The sequence below is a fragment of the Homarus americanus genome, unplaced genomic scaffold (assembly GCF_018991925.1).
Source record: "Homarus americanus isolate GMGI-L3 unplaced genomic scaffold, GMGI_Hamer_2.0 scaffold42023, whole genome shotgun sequence".
Taxonomy (NCBI): Eukaryota; Metazoa; Arthropoda; class Malacostraca; order Decapoda; family Nephropidae; genus Homarus; species Homarus americanus.
The window spans coordinates 52,501-67,500 of NW_024713230.1; the positions used below are offsets into that span (position 1 = coordinate 52,501).

General features: G+C 43.4%; 1 protein-coding gene across 1 annotated transcript in view; it reads left to right on the forward strand.

Moving 5' to 3' along the window:
* The window catches only part of LOC121871497 (substance-P receptor-like), an 88,966-nt gene that overhangs the window by 33,630 nt on the left and 40,336 nt on the right, over positions 1-15,000 (forward strand). Inside the window, exon 5 of the mRNA XM_042373889.1 lies at positions 10,347-10,497. Within this exon, the coding sequence (XP_042229823.1) occupies positions 10,347-10,497 (151 nt within the window). The remainder of the gene's footprint in view (positions 1-10,346; positions 10,498-15,000) is intronic.

A 15,000-nucleotide genomic window follows, 5' to 3' on the forward strand; every position in this document is an offset into this window, starting at 1 on the left:
AGTTTTCTTCTTTGAAAGTCACCCGAAAAGCTGAAGAGCCTATTGTGAACAAGACAACGTTGGGGAACAATTCATGCCTGCCAGGAGCCCCATATTTTGCCATGAAATATTTTATTTGAAAAACAAAACACGACATTCAAGTAGGAATATTGTGTTTCCTTCAAATAACTACCAGCGCATGAGAGAGGTACTGTAGATCATAACAAACTGGAGGGATGTCTTAAAGGAAGAACCAAATATTGTGATACACTCTGGCCCCGATCTTTGGTAATCATAAGAAACACTGGAAAACATGTCAGTTCTAAGAGGGGGCATGATGCAGGACTTACAAGATTGTGTAATAATGGCGTAAAGGAACTTAAGTTCTGGAAGTTGATAGAGTTAATGATATATGCAAGTCACTATCTAGAAAATCACGGGATCAAGAAACTTTTCAGTGACTAAATTTATGTAACAAACGTGATCCTGATCATCAACACGGGAGGTAACGGTGACTAAGTGGAGACGTAAGACTCCCGAGCAAGTACAAAAACAAAAATAACTGATAAATATATAAAACTGACTGACATACCTGAAGTGTGATATGTTGTGGTGCGTTACGGTCCCTCGATGAGCTGTTAACTTTCACCTACCTGGAAAAAAAACAAAGATCAAATTAGCCTCTTCCTTCCCGCTTTACTATTAAAAAAAAATTCTTCAAAATTTAGGAGAAAGTTGCTATTTATACCACATTGGAAGGATCTTAAGCAGGTGTTTGTTCTACAGTAAAAAAGTTTAATAGGGTGGGAGAGCTTTAAACAACGACTATGAACCTACAGGACTGTACCTTGAAAAGTGTTCTAACAAAACGACAACATTTTGTGGAGCTACGACAAATGGCGACAGACACCAACCAAACTAAACCACTAGATGTATAAGATCATTATGATTGGTTCAGGTGGTTCGTGTTGTATGTCATCATTAGTGATTAAGACCTTCAGCCTTCCTGGTGGAATTTTGATGACAAGATCATAAAGTTCTGAAGGAAACCTGTATATATTTCACATTCCTTCATGTTTTCTTTCACCCCTATTAGATAAGCATCTACCGTATAAATTATAACAAATGTGTCCAAAAAGATTCTGCCCCACCAAAAAAAATGGTGACTCTTTCCTAACCTTTACCAACAATCATACTCTTCAACTAAAAGGAACAACCGTGATACTAACAATGCTTTTAGTTAACACCAAAAATTAATAGACATTTCTCCATGATGTCACAATAGAGCAGTAGAAGTAGTGCTCACCTTGCCCTGGTGGTAGAGGAAGCCTTGGCGTCACCCGTCATGTCTTGGGCCAGGGACCATCCTGCCTGAAACAACATTCATGTATGAGGCCACAGTTCTGTTTTCATCACTCCAATTATTATACAACTTCATTGATATTTAAACCAAAATTCTATAAACAATAATGCAAGAGATAGTGACTATTTATATCCCTCAACAAGGATCATACAGCTCCTCGACGTAACTTGAAAAGAAATCATATTGCTAATGGTCAGAACCCCAAAGAGTAACTCACTCACAAACCAATGCTGACTATTTCCCAGCGCTGTGATTCTTATTCGATTAATTAGCAATATTTTCCTACTACATTTTCTCTAAAACGACAGATGCCAAACACTCATATGTCCTTTTACCCCTCATTTCTCCTCTTAGTCCTGCCCACTCTTAGGTTTCAGTTGTCATTCCAGGATATAAGGCTTTAATATACTCATGTGAGCCCATGTCGTTATATAATATTAACCACAAGTTTCACACATTAAACAACCAAATTTCTGACTAGTCACTTCAGGGATGGGAAACTTCTGAAGTCAGGAGGCCAGATCAACTCGTGAGGGCTCTTCGAGGGTCACCGATTATGTTTAAAGCTAATAATAAACCTTTAAAATATAATGGGTATGGTCACTACCCTGGAATATCATCCCAGTGCAGTTCCACAGCGACGGGACACAAATCTTGTGTTTTGAGCTGGGCATGACTTTGCAAATTAAGCAAAGCCCCTTCTTTTTTACGTTCATTCTCTTTTCGTTCTTTTGTTTCTTCATTTTATACATTACTTCTCAATCGAGCAGAAAATCCACATATGTACAATGAGGGTAAAGCTATGTATTGAAAAAATAAAAAAATATCAAACCAATAATAAAAATAAAATTCGTCAACAGATCTTGAGGGGTAATTTTTCAGTCAATTATTATTATTTTTTTGCAACTGATATGTTTTGAAAAAAAATAAGATGATTTTAATTTTAAGAGATTTGGCACAAATTGCTCAACCTTGATTTCGGGAGTTGAAAAGAGAACTACTAGCAAAGCCATCATTGCATTTATTGCCACCAACCGTATCTCATGATTTTTTGTTTGCAAACAATAGTTTAGACAATTCTAAGGGACTGTTCTTCCATAGCGTTTCTCTCGGAAGCAACCTGGAAGAGAGATATTTAATATGCCAAGGAGTCCGGGGGAAGTTTGGTTAGGTTAGGTAGGTTTGGTTGTTGCTATCAACCATGTAATACTAATTAAGTTACCCTAACCAACCAGACCTACCTAACCTTATCTAACTTCTTTACTGGGCATATCAATTATATCGGTTCTCGGTCGTTTGCAAGGGAAACGTCATGGATTAAAAGTGTCTTAGAATTGTCTAAACTATTGTTTGCAAAGGAAAAATTACGAAATTCTGTTGCTGGCAACGAATGCAATAATAGCTTAAACTTTTTCTAGTAGTTAACTGATTTTAAACTCACTATACCATGGTTATAGATAAAGTGTGCCAAACTGTCATAGAAGAAAATCGTAATGTTTTTGTCTGAACTTTCCATGAACAACAAATAAAAGCCAGTACCCAATTATGTCCTGTACTATATAAATTGAACGATTTTTCTGCTTAATTTCGGATTATTCCTTATTAATAACAATTTGGATCCATCTTTTTTTTCAAACTTATTTTGGTTGTAAAATTATTATAAAGTAGGTTTAGTGCCGTCAATATATTAGTAATGTATGTTGTCTGCCATGTCAACAAAACGGGGCTCGTCATCCTACCTACCAGTACGTTCGGACCAACATTCTGACAAATGCTTTAGTTACTAGTCAGATTTAAGTTAATGTTGTTTTCTCTCAGGTTACTAAATTAGAAAACGTACCTATTTTTAGAAATTTTTCATAAGTTTGCCAGGATATGCCTCCGTTGTGGGGGATATTAGAGATATTGTTTTACCCAGAGCAAACGTAACCATTCAAACACACTGCACTGGTTAAAAAAGAACCGTACATATGCCTTATTGCTCCCAAGGTCCCCAGTGGTGAGATATTGTAAAATACTGCCTAACACCTCACAGGTACAGTATAAAGCATACTGTATTCACGCAGTTTGTCTATTAACTTTTGTAATAGGATTCATCTTTATAATTAGAGTTTCATGCAAAATTTCAGTATTTGTGACCAATAGGACCTGAGTTATGGATGCAAAGAGATTAAATTTTGTCAGAACCATACTAAAAAAAAATTACTTTGTCCAAACAGTAAGTGTATAAACTCTGTCATTCATTGACCTATTTGCATCATTCGAGGCTCATTTTGCTTAAAATATTTGTTTTATGACTGACAATATTTTTTTATAAAATATTTTTTTTTATAAAAAAAAGTATGAAGACTAGAAAGAAATTTTTTTTGAGCCATTATGTTTACAGCTGTAAACTGAGTAAAATGAGCTGTGATTGGTCGAAATTTGTCAATATATAAAGTTTAAACACTTTCCTTTACTATGTTATTTAATATGCGTAAAACTCACCTTAAAAAACAGAATTCAAATATGGTTGTGGGCCAGTTTCCCCATCCCTGAGTAATTGTATCTCTTGAAGGCAACTTCTTCCCTATGTCGAGAAAACCCGCAAATCCAAGGATTTGCAATTTTCGTTTTGTTTGTATTTTTTCGGTAAATAGTCAACATCACTAATTTTTGTCTTTATATATATATATATATATATATATATATATATATATATATATATATATATATATATATATATATATATACAAACGTTTACCAAAGACCAAATGCTTACAGTAATAATGTAAAATAGTTTTATCAGGGGAAGGTTAGGTTTCGGAAGGTTAGGTTAAAATGGCTGTGTACTGTTGGGGGGCTGACTGGGTGAGGGTGGTAATGCTGACGGCATAATTATACGTTTTGGAAATATGCGTCCCTGCCAAGCACTGTAGTGCAGTGTCCTTCGTGACGACCCCCGTCAACGGAAGAGGGTAATTAGTACTCCGGGAGTAATACCCTATCCACTTGCCACCCAAGAGAGAGAGTGGCTGTGCACTGAGGATAATGTAAACAAACACAACGTAACGGGCGACGAATGGGAAGCGTAGAGCTATCTTCCTCTACCTTATCTCTTCTTCCCCTTCTTAATTATTTTCTTCTCTCCTCATACCTCCACCATTTTAAACTTAATACCACAACGAACAATAGGTTAAAATATATCTATCACTTACCGGTCGAGGCATTGTTGTCGTGAACCAGCTCTTGAAGCTTGGTCTGTATGAGAGCGGACTAAGCAGTACCTGCCTAGAAACTTTTATCAGTCGTGCCTAATATCGCAATACAATTAATACCATTTTAATAAAATGCTGTTTTTATCATTTTAATGAAAATTTATTGTATTAATGTTTCGGTGCGGAATCAGTGTTATTACAGAAGTATCTCTTAAAGAATGTATCAAAGATATCAAGCGTAGTAGGATTTTTTTTTATGATACAGGAAAACTGTATTTTGAATTATAGTAATTTCGCTGTTGGTAGTTTAAAAAGAATACTGTTAAAAAAAGAGAATTTTTTACAGTGGTAAGGTCGTAATCAAATAAGATATATATAGAGAGGAACCATTAAACTATTAGCGAATTCAAATCATGTTAGGCCCCAGAGCCGTTGTCGGCGCCTGACCGCCGCGCCATCTCTCGAGAAGATCCCTTTTCAGAGAAAACTTACATGGTGCCTAAGAAAATGGATTTATTATTACCATAACTATTTAAACTATTTACAGCTTCAAGCTCCCGCATAATAAAAAACGTGTAGTTGTCTAGAGAACGATCTTGTCTTTAGCGTAGACTCCTGTCGTAAGCCGTATACGTTTATATTCTTACCATTATCCATTGCATAAATATATATGAAAATATCTACATGACTGTATTTTTGCCCTACAGGCACCGGTTAGGGATTATATTTTTTTTAGAACAGAAATTAGGTAAATAAGACCATGGTTTGCTTATGTATACACACACACACACACACACATACATACTATATATATATATATATATATATATATATATATATATATATATATATATATATATATATATATATATATATATATATATATATATATATATATATATATATATATATATATATATATATTTATTTATTTATTTATTTATTTATTTATTTATTTATTTTTATTTATTTATTTTTATTTATAATATTTACATTGTTTTTACAGTGGTGCATGTTATATGATATGACTTTGCTGATGTTTGGCCTTTGACCACTCGACAGCATCCCTATCCCATCAATTAACCAGCCCTCACCCCTCATCCTCCGCCACCCCCCTACCCCACCACCCCACCAGCCCTCACCCCTCATCCTCCGCCACCCCCCTACCACGTCACCCACAGCCCTCACCTCATCCTCCGCCACCCCCTACCCCACCACCCCACAGCCCTCACCTCATCCTCCGCCACCCCCCTACCATCCACCCCACCGCCCTCCCTGCCCCTCATCCTCCCGCCACCCCCTACCCCACCACCCCACCAGCCCTCACCTCATCCTCCACCACCCCCTACCCCACCACCCCAACCCCTCACCCCTCATCCTCCGCCAACCCCCCTACCCCACCAGCCCTCACCCCTCATCTCCACCACCCCCCCCTACACCACCAGCCCCTCACCCCTCATCCTCCACCACCCCCTACCCACCACCCCACCAGCCCTCTTCCCCTCATCCTCCACCACCCCCCTACCCCTACCCCACCAGCCCTCACCTCATCCTCCGCCACCCCCTACCCCACACCACCCCACCAGCCCTCACCCCTCATCCTCCACCACCCCCTACCCCCACCACCCACCAGCCCTCACCCCTCATCCTCCCTCACCCCTACCCCACCACCCCACCAGCCCCTCACCCCTCATCCTCCACCACCCCTACCCCACCACCCCACCAGCCTCACCCCTCATCCTCCGCCACCCCTACACCACCCCACCAGCCCTCACCCTCATCCTCCCGCCCACCCCCTACCCCCCACCCCCACCAGCCCTCACCCCTCATCCTCCACCCACCCCCTACCCCACCACCCCACCAGCCCCTCACCCTCATCCTCCGCCACCCCCCCCCCCCACCACCCCCCACCAGCCCTCACCCTCGCCTCCGCCACCCCCCTACCCCACCACCCCACCAGCCCTCACCCCTCATCCTCCCGCCACCCCCTACCCCCACCCCACAGCCCTCACCCCACACACCCCTCATCCTCACCACCCCCTACCCCCCACCCCACAGCCCTCACCCCTCATCCTCCACCACCCCACTACCCCACCCACCCACCAGCCCTCACCCCTCATCCTCCTCACCCCCTACCCCACCAGCCCCTCACCCCTCATGTCCCGCCACCCCCCTACCCCACCACCCACCAGCCTCACCCCTCATCCTCCACCCACCCCTACCCCTACCCACCAGCCCTCACCCCTCATCCTCCCGCCACCCCCTACCCCACCACCCACCAGCCCTCACCTCATCCTCCACCACCCCCTACCCACCACCCCACCCAGCCCTCACCTCATCCTCCACCACCCCCCCCTACCCCACCACCCCACCCAGCCCTCTTCCCCTCATCCTCCGCCACCCCTACCCCACCACCCCCACCAGCCCTGCCTCATCCTCCTGCCCCACTACCCCTACCCACCAGCCCTCACCCCTCATCCTCCACCACCCCCTACCCCCACCACCCCACCAGCCCCTCACCCTCATCTCCACCCACCCCCCCTACCCCACCACCCCACCAGCCCTCACCCCTCATCCTCCCGCCACCCCTACCCCACCCACCAGCCTCACCCCTCATCCTCCACCACCCCCTACCCCACCACCCCACCAGCCCTCACCCCTCATCCTCTACCACCCCTACCCCACCACACCCCACCAGCCCTCACCCCTCATCCCCACTCCACCCCCCTACCCCACCCACCCCCACCAGCCCTCACCCCTCATCCTCCACCACCCCTACCCCACCACCCCACCAGCCCTCACCCCTCATCCCCCGCCACCCCCTACCCCACCCCACCAGCCCCTCACCCCTCATCCTCCGCCACCCCCCTACCCCACCAGCCCTCACCCCTCTCCTCCTTCCCCCTACCCACCACCTGACCCTCACCCCTCATCCTCCGCCACCCCTACCCCACCACCCCCCACAGCCCCTCACCCCTCATCCTCCGCCACCCCCCCCACCACCCACCAGCCCTCACCCATCTCCGCCAGCCCCTACCCCACCACCCCACCAGCCCTCACCCCTCATCCTCCACCCCCTACCCCACCACCCACCAGCCCCTCACCCCTCATCCCCGCCACCCCCACACCCACCCCCAGCCCTCACCCCTCATCCTCCGCCACCCCCCTACCCCACCACCCACCAGCCCTCACCCCTCATCCTCCACCACCCCCCCTACCCCACCCACCCACCAGCCCTCACCCCTCATCCTCCACCCACCCCCTACCCCACCCACCCCACCAGCCCTCACCCCCTCATCCTCCACCACCCCTACCCACGTCACCCCACCAGCCCTCACCCCTCATCCTCCCCGCCCACCCCTACCCCACCACCCACCAGCCCCTCACCCCTCATCCTCCACCACCCCCCTACCCATCACCCCACCAGCACCTCACCCACCCCTCATCCTCCACCACCCCCACTACCCCCACCACCCACAGCCCTCACCCTCATCCTCCGCCACCCCCCTACCCCACCACCCCACCAGCCCTCACCTCATCCTCCCACCACCCCCTACCCCCACCACCCCACCAGCCCTCACCCCTCATCCTCCGCCACCCCACTACCCCCACACCACCCCACAGCCCTCACCTCATCCTCCTGCCACCCCTCACCCCACCACCCCACCAGCCCCTCACCCTCATCCTCCACCACCCCCTACCCCTACCCCAGCCCTCACCCCTCATCCTCCACCACCCCTACCCCACCACCCCTGCCCCTCACCCCTCATCCCTCCACCCACCCCCCTACCCCCCACCACCCCTTCCTCACCCTCATCCTCCACCACCCCTACCCCACCCACCCACCAGCCCTCACCCCTCATCCTCCGCCACCCCCTACACCACCCCAGCCTCACCCCTCATCCTCCGCCACCCCCCTACCCCACCACCCCTGCTAGTTTGGGACACCGTGTCACTATAAACCCTTAAGTGACAAGTGTTAACCAGCCTCTGATATACCATCGTCATCCTACCAGAGACAAAAATAAAAAATAAAAAAGTAAAAGGAAAGTAAGAAAAAATACTGTATATTACTCACACTTGCTGTCATTATGTACGTCCACAAACTATTTTATGTATGTATGTATGTATGTATGTATGTATGTATGTATGTATGTAACTGCTTAATACGTAATACCTAACTCATGTATGTATATATACTGGGAGGAACACACACACACACACACAAGACGCTGGTTTAAGGCTTTACAACATTAATCTCACAGTTAAGGCAGGTGAGTGACGTGTAATGTTACCGAGTGCCGTATACCTCCCATCCTTGTTCTGTTAACACCTGGGGCGATGTTCCTTGATTTTAGAGGTGCAAGAAGTAGGAGGATTACTTTTTCGTTGGGTAAAACAGGAGGAAGATTCTGGGGGGGTGGGGGAGGTAAATCCGAGGAAGAGGAATATTTAGATGAATGTGGATAAATATTGGGAAATATTATATCATGTCAAGTAAACAGGTGAGAGGAATATTCGTTTTTATTAGGTTTAAAGTAACGGGGAATATTAAATCTTCTTAGGGGAAAAAAAGATAGAGAAGTATCGGGGAATATGGAGAAATATTCACAGTGGGGAACAGTGATGATCTGAGAAAGGGAATATTGGTATTTTATCTGATTAGGTCAATAAGTCAACTCTATTAAATATTTACTATTACACTGTGCAAATCTCTTTATTTTTCTCTGTCTTTTTATGTATTTCTGTCTTTGTCTTTCTGTCTATCTGTCTGTCTGCCTCTCTATCTCTGTCTCTTTCTGTGTCTATATTTTGATCTGTCTGTCTTTCTGTCTGTCTCTTTCTGTGCCGGTCTCTGTCTCTCTCTCTCTTCTCTCTCTCTCTCTCTCTCTCTCTCTCTCTCTCTCTCTCTCTCTCTCTTTGCACATTAGCTGTCAATTTCAGGATAACTCGGCCAATTTGGGGAAGATTGCAACTGTGTTCATTCTTCCGGTTGTTTTCTGCAACATCAGTTTTGTGTGGTGTGGTGGAGTGTGTGTGTGTGTTGTGGTGTGGATACATACACCGAGTGGTAGAGTGTGTGTGTGTGTGTTGTGGTGAGGATACATACACCAGGTGGTAGAGTGTGTGTGTTGTGGTGAGGATACACATGCACCGAGTGGTAGAGTGTGTGTGTTGTGGTGAGGATACATACACCGAGTGGTAGAGTGTGTGTGTGTGTGTGTTGTGGTGAGATACATACACCGAGTGGTAGAGTGTGTGTGTTGTTGAGGATACATACACCGAGTGGTAGAGTGTGTGTGTTGTGGTGATGATACATACACCGAGTGGTAGAGTGTGTGTGTTGTGGTGTGGATACATACACCGAGTGGTAGAGTGTGTGTGTGTGTTGTGGTGAGGATACGTACACCGAGTGGTAGAGTGTGTGTGTTGTGGTGAGGATACGTACACCGAGTGGTAGAGTGTGTGTGTTGTGGTGAGGATACATACACCGAGTGGTAGAGTGTGTGTGTTGTGGTGATGATACATACACCGAGTGGTAGAGTGTGTTGTGGTGATGATACAACGCTGTGGTGGTGAGGAGTCTTAGCGTAGGTGTTAAGTGGCGGAGAAACAGCATGGTGAAGGAAGAGGTGTTGTCAGAAGATTCGGAAACATGGTCTGTAAGTTAAAAAGTTTCCAATGTTATTAGATTCTAACCTAACCAAACCTAACCTAACCTAACCAAACTTAACCTAACCAAACCTAACATAACCAAACCTAACCTAACCTAACCTAACCACATTCTCTGTCTCTCTCCCACACAGACATACGGTAGTGCTGATGGTGTTGACGTACATCTTGCCGCTGTTATGTATGGGCTTCACGTACGCGCGTATTGGCATGACTCTGTGGGGGAGCCGCAGCATTGGTGAGCAAACTCCGAGGCAGGTGGAGAGCATCAAGTCCAAAAGGAAGGTAAGAAACAAGTCCAACAGGTGAGAGAAAAGTTTGAACATATTAATAAAAAGTCTAATTAAATGTTTGTATTGAGACCAGTAGGTGACAGAACGTCCAATTTAGAATAGTGAGGGAAAAAGTCCAAATGGAAGGTGTGGTAAAAAGTCCAAAACTCGAAGGTAAGTAATTATTCTTATATATAAAACACATGTAAAATTTATGGTGAAATAAATCTAAAAAAAAAAAGAAATAAAAGTCCCCCAAATCCTTAAGAGAGGTAAAATAAAAGTCCAAAAGGAAGATGAGTTAAAAGTCCGAAAAATTCAGGTAATAAAGTAAGTCCAGTCGAAAGGTAAAAAGGTAAAAACAAGTCCAAAAGGTGAGAAAGAGAGAGAGACAGAGAGAGAGAGAAGGGGGGCACATTAATCTACGGTACTCGCCAGCCACATTTCAATTACTCCTCCTAACACAGCCAAGTATTTTACCATAAGCACCTTGATCTCTTGTGACCAGAGATAACCGAGTCTCCAGATTACTCCCGTGACCCTGATAAAATAAATCCCGGTTACAGATCAATGACCTTTCAACTTTGATAATGAGGTGACTAGAATAACGTTGTGATTTTGATATTGACCATTGGCGAGGCAGGTCCGGGTGATGCAAAAGAATGCAATGGTAAGAGAATTAAGTGATCAAAAATTACCATACATAATCTAAAATAATAAAAGAAAATTCGCTTTGGAAATAAAAACAGACCATAGAGAAATCCTTTTTAAATCTGACGAGCCCACAGTAGAAAAATAAATACAATCCTTTACGAGAACCGGAGAGAAGCAAAAAATCTGTTCTGGTTAAAAGAAGAAATCGGAACCAGTTAAAATTGGTAATCTGACCGAGTTCAAAAAAATAAATCTGAACCAGTTAAAATAAGAAATCTGAACCAGTTAAACAAAAAAATCTGAACCAGTTAAAATAGGAAATCAGAACAAGTTAAAAGAAGAAATCTGAACCAGTTAAAACAAAAAATCTGAACCAGTTAAAACAAAAAATCTGAACCAGTTAAAATAAGAAATCAGAACAAAATTAAAAAAAAAACTGAATCATTTAAAACAAGAAATTTGACTCAATTACTTTCAAATTCCTAACAAATAAAAAAAAAATTAATCTGACCACAACAACTTTATCTCAAACTTCAAGACTTCGAGGAAAAAGAGTGAGTGGTGAGAGGGACTGTGATGGTTGTGTTAAGGGGGTCAGCCTCACATTCACCTGTGTAAGAGGTCCTCACTTCTACCTGACGGAGGAGTCGAGCCTCTCAAGTATATCCTGTATATATTCTGGGACATTAGTGTGTTATTCTCTCTCTCTCTCTCTCTCTCTCTCTCTCTCTCTCTCTCGCTCCCTTCTCCCTTTCTCTCTCATTGATTCTCTCTCTCTCTCTCTCTCTCTCCTCCTTTTCCCCCTCTCTCTCTCTCTGTCTCTCTCTCTTCCCTCACGTCTAAACAACAGCACAACACTACACAACACAACACAGCACAACACAACACAACACAACACAACACAACACAACACAACACAAGACACATTGACAGTTATTGATAAAGAAGAAGAAACACAGAAAAGGGAGAAGGAGATAGAGAAACACTAAGATTTATAAAGGAAGAAAAGATAAAAGAATGGAGAGAGAAATAAAAAGATGAGACACTAAAGAATTATTGATAAAGACAAAAAAAAAACATAAAATAAAAACATCAGTAGAAACGTTCAGAAATTATGATATTAAAAGAAGGAAAAAAAACCCCGAAGGAAAGACCAATAAAGGAGAGATGATATGTTTAGAAATGTTAAGGAAAAACGAAGGAGGAAGAGAAGAAAGCTATGATAAAGTGGTGAAAGGCGACAATTAGTGGAGAAACGTGAGGCTACATAATGGCTTCTAGTGGTCGTGAAGACTTGTGTTGAGGTGCTGTGTTGGTCCTGGTGATACCTCTTCCCCTTCCTCTTCCTCTTCCTCTTTCTCTTCCTCTTCCTCTTCCTCTTCATTCTCCTTCTCCTTCAAGTGTCACGGAGATGCTGGCTGTCTCCTCCTCCTCCTCCTCCTCCTCCTCCTCCTCCTCCTCCTTCCTCCTCCTCCTCCTCCTCCTCTCCCTCCTCTTCCTCCTCCTCCTCCTCCTCCTCTCTCCCTTCCTCTTCTTCCTCCTCCTCCTCCTCCTCCTCCTCCCCTCCTCTTCTTCCTCCTCCTCCTCCTCTCCCTCCTCTTCCTCCCTCTTCCTCCTCTTCCTCCTCCTCCCCTCCTCCTTCTCTCCCTCCCTCTGCCTCCTCCTCCCTCCTCCTCCTCCTCCCCCTCCCCTCTTCTTCCCTCCCTCCCTCCTCCTCTCCCTCCCTCTTCCTCCTCTTCCTCCTCTTCCTCCTCCTCCTCTCCTTCTCTCCCTCCCTCTGCCTCCCCTCCTCCTCCTCCTCCTCTCCCTCCTCCTCCCTCCTCCTCCTCCTCCTCCTCCTCCTCCTCCGCCTCCTCCTCCTCCTCTTCTCCCTCCAACCTCCTCCTCCTCCTCCACGCCTCCCTAACCTGCAGAGACACTGCCCTCTCCTCATCCTCTTTCTACTAGCATGAGAGATGTAGGGAAATGAGGGAGAGGACAATAGCATACATATATCCAACGTGAGAGGGGGAGCTGAGAGAGGGAAGGAGAAGAGGAACGAAGAAGAACTAGAGAGGGAAGGAAGGACAGAGAGGGGCTGAGATGGAAGGAGAGGGACAGAGAAGGGCTAGAGAGGGAAGGAGGAGGGACGAGAGGGAGCTAGAGAGGGAAGGAGGAGGGACAGAGAGGGCTAGAGATGGAAGGGAGAGGGACAGAGAGGGCTAGAGAGGGAAGGAGAGGGACAGAGAGGGCTAGAGAGGGAAGGAGAGGGACAGAGAGGGCTAGAGAGGGAAGGAGAGGGACAGAGATGACGTAAAGTGTAGACATGAGGTAGAAGAGTCAATAATCTCTTCTGACAGACATGAGATGAGTAGGATACACCCCCTTACCCATCACCCATCACCCCTTCCCACCATCACCCATCGCCCCTTCCCACCATCCTCCCATCGCCCCTTCCCATCCTCCTACCCATCACCCTCCCTTCCCTCTATCACCCACGCTCCCTTCCCCACCATCACCCATCGCCCCTCTTCCCACCATCCTCCCATCACCCTCCCCATCCTCCTACCCATCACTCCTCCCCTATCACCCATCAACGGCCCCACCGTCCCTCATCACCCCTCTTCCCACCATCCCCCATCACCTCCCATCCTCCTACCCATCACTCCCTTCCATCACCCATCACCCCTTCCCTCCATTGACTATCACCCCCTTCCCTCCATCCCCATCAACACTCTTCCCCACCTCCTACCCATCACCTCCTCCCCATCCTCCTACCCATCACACACCTCCCCCATCCTCCCACCCATCACCTCCCTTCCCTCCATCCCCATCACCTCCCACCTCCTACCCATAACTCCTCCCTTTCCCTCCATCACCCATCACCCCTTCCCTCCATCCCCCATCACCCCTCCTCACCTCCTACCCATCACTACCTTCCCCCAACCTACATCACCCCTTCCCTACCTGGTGATATAATCAATAAACTCAACAAATATATTATATTATATTATATTATATTATATTATATTATATTATATTATATTATATTATATTATATTATATTATATTATATTATATTATATTATATTATATTATATTATATTATATTATATCATATATCATATATTATATATTATATATTATATATTATATATTATATATTATATATTATACATTACATTACATTACATTACATTATAATATATATAATATTATAATATAATATATATAATATATATAATATATTATATTATATTATATTATATTATATTATATTATATATTATATATTATATTATATATTATATTATATATTATATTATATATTATATATTATATATTTTATATTATATTATATTATATTATATTATATTATATTATATTATATTATATTATATTATATTATATTATATTATATTATATTATATTATATTATATTATATTATATTATATTATATTATATTATATTATATTATATTATATTATATTATATTATATTATATTATATTATATTATATTATATTATGTTATATTATATTATATTATATTATACTATATTATATTATATTATATTATATTATATTATATTATATTATATTATATTATATTATATTATATTATATTATATTATATTATATTATATTACATTATATTATATTATATTATATTACATTATATTATATTATATTATATTATATTATATTATATTATATTATATTATATTACATTATATTATATTATATTATATTATGTTATATTATATTATATTATATTATATTATATTATGTTATATTATATTATATTATATTATATTATATTATAAATTACCTTATACTATACATACTGTACATGTGTTATATACTGCACTAGTAAGCTCTGTA